Source organism: Electrophorus electricus, chromosome 4, assembly GCF_041902795.1.
Source record: "Electrophorus electricus isolate QZ-2024a chromosome 4, ASM4190279v1, whole genome shotgun sequence".
Lineage (NCBI taxonomy): Eukaryota > Metazoa > Chordata > Actinopteri > Gymnotiformes > Gymnotidae > Electrophorus > Electrophorus electricus.
The window spans coordinates 10,875,001-10,882,500 of NC_137500.1; the positions used below are offsets into that span (position 1 = coordinate 10,875,001).

Sequence of the window (7,500 nt, forward strand, 5' to 3'; positions counted from 1 at the left end):
GAGATACTTCTCTGTGCATTATTGATTCAGAGCTCCTTCTCTGTGTTTTAATTATTTAATTCTAAGGTTTAACTGACATCTGGAACCTATAAAATGTAATAAAGGGATCAGGTGTTATTACTGTTAAATTGAGAGGAGTTTCACAGATGCGAGAATGTTTTTATTTTGATAGAAAATGTCTTTAAAATTGTTCAGAGGATTCAGTTATTATTTATTAATTATTGTTTGACTGCAGTCTAACTAAAATGGATACAGAAATACTGACCATTGTATCTGCCCATTTCAAAGTGGCCACCTTTCTATCTGGGCATCTGTTCAGATTTAAAGTTCTTTCGATTCTGAAATATTTGATATTTCATGCTTGGCCCTCACCTAAAAATAAATCATTAAGTAAGATGGTTTTGATTTTTTGGAGATTGCTTTATATGCTCCCTTTATCTCAGATGCTTCTCTCTCTCTGTCTCTCCTTTTCTCTGTTTCTTTCTCTCTGTCTCTCTCTCTGATTGGCAGGTCATTGTTACGACACCCATGGAGATGCTGAAAATCCAGCTGCAAGATGCAGGCAGAATTGGTGAGACTCAAGATGGGGGGGGGGGGGGGGAACACAGGGGTGGTGTTGAGAGACCAGTGCAAAGAGAGACCAGTGCAAAGGAGACCAGTGCAAAGGAGACCAGTGCAAAGAGATGAGGGACAGGGAGGGCGCAGGAACGCACGCTATCTGTCAACAGATACAACACTCTGCCCCCGTGTGGCCAATATTGCAATTACATCCTTTTGAGCTGTTGTAAAGTCTCCTCCAGTAAGCTAATGCTTGTATTATTAAAGTAATTTCTATAATGCAAGTTTGTAAAAAAAAATATAATGCTGTAATGCAGTGTTTGCTGTGAGGTTAATTAACTGTCTTAGTTTTGAATAACCTGATGATATTGGAAGACCACTGCGCAAGCCACTTTATTCCACTGCTGATTCCAATTAGCAATGAGAGTTAATGCAGATTTAGCACTGGTCTAATCCCAGTTGTCCAGTATGCTTGCACGTGCTGTGTATCACAGGACAGGGAATGGAAGACTAAATAAGAATTCAGCCAAGCCTGGCTTTGAGGAGTACAGTGGTGCTGTGGGAGTGATGTCAGAGCCAGTGTGTGTGTGGTTTCCATAGCTGCTCAGAGGAAGCTGATGCCACAGGCGGTGTCACCAGGGGGACCAGTGGAGGTGAAGAGTCCCACTGCCATGCAGATCACACGGGACCTACTGAGACAAAAAGGCATCGCTGGACTCTATAAAGGGCTGGGAGCTACACTGCTCAGGTACACATAAACACACACACCTGCACACACACGTGTACACATACACACACCTGCACACAAATCTGCTTTGCTTAAACTTTGCTTGCCACATTTCTCAGTTCAATTTTTCTCTCTCCCTGTCTTTCTCTGTCTCTAGGGATGTTCCTTTCTCAATCATCTACTTCCCTCTGTTTGCTAACCTGAATAACCTGGGGAAGAAGGGAGCAGAGGGCCCTGCTCCATTCTACGTCTCCTTCATATCCGGCTGCGTTGCTGGCAGCACAGCTGCTGTGGCAGTCAACCCTGTAGATGGTGAGGAACACAGGATGCTGTTAGGACAGAAGGCCGATGGGGAAAAGAATGCCTCCTCCAGAACAGTCCAGAGTTAGGAAACTGCAGGAAGACAGAGATGACTTAACAAGCAACAAAGCCCTGTCAGAGATTTGCTGGTTTTAATTTCCAGGTAGCTAAAAATGTGCGTGTATGACAGGTTGGGAAGTGCATTTCTCCACAGGACAAGAAATGAACAGGAAATGTTTTTGAGGCAACAGAACAGAACATTACAGGAAGACAAAGGAAGCCACACTGGCACAGAGCAGGAAAAACAGGCGAGAGCAAGAGTGAATGTGCTGTTTGTGTGGTGCTCTAGTAAGTGCCAATTCACTATTCAAGGGACAGTACGCCATCTGTGCACAGTATCTGTACATTCAGGTCTGTGTGTGTGTGTATTTGTGTTTGTGTGTCCATGTATTACAGTGATTAAAACCAGGTTGCAGTCACTAACACGTGGCAGTCAAGAGGATACATACAGTGGAGTGACTGACTGCATCAGGTGACTTCCTTCTCCTTTTGTTCCTATTGGCTGCTGAGGGTGACCTCACCTCCCCTTTTTTTATTGGCTCTGAAAGCATTAATTGAATAAAGGTCAGCATCGAGTCAGTTCCCGTGTTATCTGATGCCTTTTCAGAAAGGTTAGCGATCTTAACACCTTAACCTTGTTTCATCACTGTCAACATTATTTCCAAATATGCTCCATTTTAAGACGACTTGCATAAGAATGATAATTCTTGACAAAACACTGATGTAATGTTTGACGATAACAGAACCAGGAAGAGAAAGAAGGACAGTAATCTTATACAGTAACTTGTAGGACACCTATTCCTCAGGAGAATGTCCTGTTAATATTTCAGCTCCTTAAACTCACACTCTCATCACGCACCACAGGAAGATTCTGCATAACGAGGGTCCTGCCGCCTTCCTGAAGGGGGCGTACTGTCGCGCCCTCGTCATCGCCCCGCTCTTTGGCATCGCGCAGGTTGTCTACTTCTTGGGCATGGGCGAATTCATCCTCAGCTTCTTGCCGAAGCGGAGCGACTGAGCGAGCGTCAGCTCCTGCCCCCGGCTGTGCTTGCGCGCCCGGTCACCCTCTGTCCCTGCACCCCCTCCATGTCTCAGCTGCTCGTGTCACCCAGAGGGTCGAACCCTGATGTGGAGACCATGTTAGGTGTTTACATTAGTTTGTCAGTGGGGTTTCGTGAAAGTAGGTGTGTTTTTCTTTATGACTGTGATGATCATGTGGAGTCCAGAGGCGATCTAGAGCGAGCGTTTGCCAAGATGCCTGAGACAGCCAGATTGTCCTGACTCAGGTCATGAAAAGCTCTCATGTATGATGTTCGAATCAAACATGTAGTTTTAGCAATTACTTAGATGGCTTATGGAGATTCATATAAAGTCTTTTTAATGCCACATACTGACTCTCCAGTTGACGATTACATTGTCACTTATGACAATCTGAAAATAGTGACCTTGTTGGGTCTGGGTTAAATGATCGCAGATATGGTTTTAATCTTGTTTTTATTTGCTGAAAAAGGAGAGAAACTGTAGTGCTTTTCCAAAGCCTTGGCTTAATTAGGAATATCTTTTTATCTGTGAACAACCTTGATACAATATCTGTGTACATGCTTGCAGGTTTGTGTGTGATGCAAAAAACTGATAACAGCCCCAGACTGACTGCAGATCTGGGTCCACACACACACACACACACACCCACACCCACACACACACACACACAGATGCTGATGTTAAATCTGATGTTAAGAGCTGGTAGCACTACACACAGGCCAGTGGGTTCATATCAGCTATAGCCATTTCCCACTATAGCTTTTCATCTCTGCAGAGATAATCAATGATACTAGACAAATCATGCAGAGGACTGTTTGAAGAACCTCAGATCAGAACATGTCTGCCAAGTGCTGACACTTAGCAGGTCATTACATTATAAACTGATGCAACCAATGCAAGGCTTTGTCACCAGCAGTCTTTTCTGTATATACATGCCCAAATCTTCATGATTGTCTAGAACATGTTTCTATATTTGAAATATACAATATACATTTGAAGGTGAGCTATTTTATCATCTACATAACTTTGAGCTTTATGGTACAGTTCCATCTTCATTAAGTTGTGGTGAGGTCTGCATGTTTGTGCGTGGGAGTGGGGATATGATAGTGGTTTAGTTGCTATGGAAAAGAAGAGTGATTTTCCTTATAATGTTATATTATTATTACATAATATATAGTATGCATGTTCCTTATAATGATTTTCCTTATAATGTTAAACCGTTCACGTGCTGGGTTCATTGTTGGACATAAATCATACTAAATTACAATGGCATGGGATTACAATGAGGGACTTGAAGGATTACCTGAATACAAGATCTGAGGCCTATATTTACAGAAAAGATAGACTTCTAACATTACCTTCCTATCATAAGTGGAAAAAAGGAAAAGGTCAGCCACCAAATGTAATTTTTTTTTTTTTTTTGCTGAGCTATTACTTTAAAGGAGCAGTAACAATGTCCAGTTTCACTTATCTGTTATACTACCACCACATTTAGCAGCTCTCAGGAGGTTACCTAACTAGTCATGAGGATAGAAGAGGCCGTAATCTGACCTCTACCCTTACAGAAGGTTGATTGCTTCTGCTGTGTATTCTAGATATGGGTATTCTGAAAGTATGTCCTTCAGAGTCACTTTTATACACTGCAGTGCCTGGATCAGGGCTTGTTACAGAATCGTATGATGGGCAAACATGTTTCTCTCTGCTCACCTGTCCCCACTTTCACAGCCTTATGCTAGGGGAATGTGTGTTGGGAATGAAAGTATGTCCTGGTTGAGTGGCCTGACAGGAGACTGGCCCTCATGCATTGGTATTTCTTCACAAGCATGTTATTTCTTTCCTGTGTGGGGAGCCTGATTCCAGTCAATCCTACTGCTGCTACTAACCCTTTCAGAAAGGGGAAACACTGTAGAAAGGTGGGGTTGAGACACTGAGGTATCATTCAGTTCTTAAAACTCCAATGTTAACACTCTTTTTATTAGTTTTATTTTGGGTTGAAATGGAAACTAATGTTGCTCTTTTAGCTTTGTTTAGCCAACACATAATCTTAAAATGGCATTCTAACTGCTTCATCAACACAAGCCTGTAAGTGTAATATAAAATTTTCTCTCCATTTTTCATCAGCCTTTAGTCATTGATTTAAATCCTCAGTCAGGAGTCAGTTTTTGGTGATGTAGCAGCCAGTGTGTTGTGTCCTGAGGGTGGTGCTGTATCAGCTACTGCTGCTCTAGAGGAACTTGGGGAGAAAAAACCCCTCCCCTCTGTCATTCTCCTCGCAAGTCTCCACAGACCGAGCTGCCGTTACCTTCTGGCATGGAGAACTGCCTTTTAGAGTAATGTGGCTTTTACACAGCTGGCAAATGCTGAAAACAGCTCTTGTTCTTGAAAGCCAAAAAGGAATGCAAGGTGTGATTGTGAGGTAGCTTGCATTAGCATAAGGAAGTGTATTAAGTCATTCTCATGTTTGTTCAGACCTTCTAATTTGGGGATTTTCTCATATCTGAACTCATAGCCTGCATATGGTGTGTTGTGGCCTGCCATTGGCTGGTAAGGGATGAAGGTGACTTTCAAGATGGCTTTCGGGTCACCTGCACGCTCTGTTAATGCTGTGCAGTGAAATGGCAAAAGTACATGAGTGATGTTCCAAGACATTCTCTGTTATATGCTGGGAAAATTCCTCACACACACACACACACACACACACACACACACACACACACACACACACACACACACACACACACACACACACACTATATATTTGTATCCAATGTTTAATTAGTGTTTGGATGTTTGTATATTCATTGCTGATTACTTTATGATGTATATTTGGTGATTATATTTGACCTCTTATTCTGTTTTGGTTTTTTGTTTTGTTCTGTACACGATGGCTTCTTTTGCACATTTACCCCCCGTTCCCCCAAACACATGCTGGGTGTTTTTTTCCCCAAATGGCACTGCATCAGATTGGCATCTTTGAAACAGATGATTATCTCTCAGTCAAGTTTCACAGGCCTCTGTGAAACGCCTTTCCTTCTCGGTTCCAGTCTGGTCTCAGTATGGCTGTCCAAAGTGAACGGATCCTCCTGCTGGTTCCACTGAGCGCTGAGCATGAGCTGACCTACATATCCAGCATTTTGTAAGATAAGGTAGCCTATATATGCAACGCGGAGCATCTGTAGCTCAGACGAGGTCTGCAGACTTTGATGGACCCTCTAATATTGAGGGAGCCGTTTTTCTAACTGCCAAACAAACCCTGACCAAATTCCTGCTCAAATGACCTTTGCTCCCAAGGCCTGCTGTCAGCCTACCTCACTGGAGATTAGCCGTGTAGTGTTAGAATGCTTGTAGATCTACAGGAAAAAGCCATTTAAGCAGAGGTTTATGCTCAGTCCAACATGTCTACAAGGCAGAACTGAAATCCAGAAGCCAGTTCACATGGATCTTCTTGTCCAGATTTAGCTAGTTGGCCTTCTTTTCTTTTGGTTCACTTCTTAATAGGACCATTAAACATCCCAGACCCTTTATATGAAAATTTAATAATACAATGCAATTATTTATTAACTCTGTATTTCCTGGGTCAGATACCCTAGCACTTAAATGGCTGCAAAGTTTGGCTGATAGAAACCGTCTACTTGTAATGAGGATTGTTTACATATTTTCCCTTTTCACTGAGATTTGCCATCGGTTCCTTTGCAGTTTAAGCATTATGCTTCTTTGATCATGTTCACTGACACATCTTACTCTAGTGACTTTATGGATGTGTCTCTGTGGCCCTGGGACCCTGGGACCCTGGGACCCTGGGACCTTGCTCTCCACCTCTGCCTTGCGTTTGTTCTTTTCCCAGCTGTCTTTTAGTTTGTTCTCTTTTCTGGCACATTCCAAATGATCTTTAACATTCTGTTTTAGCTCACACAACAGTAATTATTGTTTCTGTTTTTGTTTCTTTTATTTTCATCTCATGAGACAGTTCGTGTTTTTTCTTTATGTGCGCATAGAAACTTATTCCAAATTGTGCTATTTTGAAAACTTTCATGTTTTAATTTAATTGTAATTGTTTTATCAGCTGTGAACTTTGACTGTAAATTGGAAATTGGTGGTGTATTGCATTGGGGTTGTGTAAAGTCTGTGTAAGTGTGTGTATGCGAGACTGTATCTGCGTACGTGGGTGGGTCTGGGCGGGTGTATGTCTGTAGTACATTTATTTCCTGTTGTAATGCTGAATTGAATGTCCCACCCTCATCACCTTCTCCCTCAGCCCTTAGCTGCCTTTTTCTGAATGGACAGGCAGAGACACCAAAAAGAACATTTATACTTACCAATTACCAGGAACAACAAGCACAAAGATTAATCAGGCACAATCTGTACACTTACACGCATACGCACACACGCACGCACACGCACACACGCACGCGCACACACACACACACACACACACACACACACACACACACACACACACACACCTCTTGGTATAACAGAAACCATATAGTCTTTATATGATAGTTTGGAATAACTTAGTTCTAAAATGTGTTGTACAGTAAATAAATGTATTGATTGATTGTTTTAAACATTAAGACAAATCAGAGAATGTACCTTTGAACATTATAACCAATGATAAATAATAGGAGAGTCTCCCATTTAATAGTTTAGATGTTAGTTAAATAATATTTGACTTTGTCATGTCTGTATAAATAATATTGATAGAATATATAATAACCAGCTTACCTATATGCAATAAAAAGGAGACAGATCACCATAGGTACTAGAACAAGCCCCTCACATATCTGCAACACTGTCATATAATGCAACTTCTA

At 41.9% G+C, this 7,500-nt stretch overlaps 1 protein-coding gene across 3 annotated transcripts in view; it reads left to right on the forward strand.

The window, feature by feature from the left end:
* Window positions 1–7,500, forward strand: part of slc25a22a (solute carrier family 25 member 22a) — a 17,775-nt gene that overhangs the window by 9,991 nt on the left and 284 nt on the right. Inside the window, exons 7-11 of one of the 3 annotated variants that reach the window (XR_004775758.2) lie at window positions 511–571; window positions 1,159–1,306; window positions 1,443–1,933; window positions 2,042–2,117; window positions 2,510–2,546. Coding sequence is in view for 1 of the 3 variants with exons in the window: in XM_027027278.3 (XP_026883079.1) it covers window positions 511–571; window positions 1,159–1,306; window positions 1,443–1,597; window positions 2,042–2,117; window positions 2,510–2,663 (594 nt within the window). In the remaining 2 variants the exon portion in view is untranslated. Of the gene's footprint in view, window positions 1–510; window positions 572–1,158; window positions 1,307–1,442; window positions 1,934–2,041; window positions 2,118–2,509 lie in introns of those variants that run through there. The other 2 variants (XM_027027278.3, XR_014123159.1) reach the window with 2 other exon arrangements.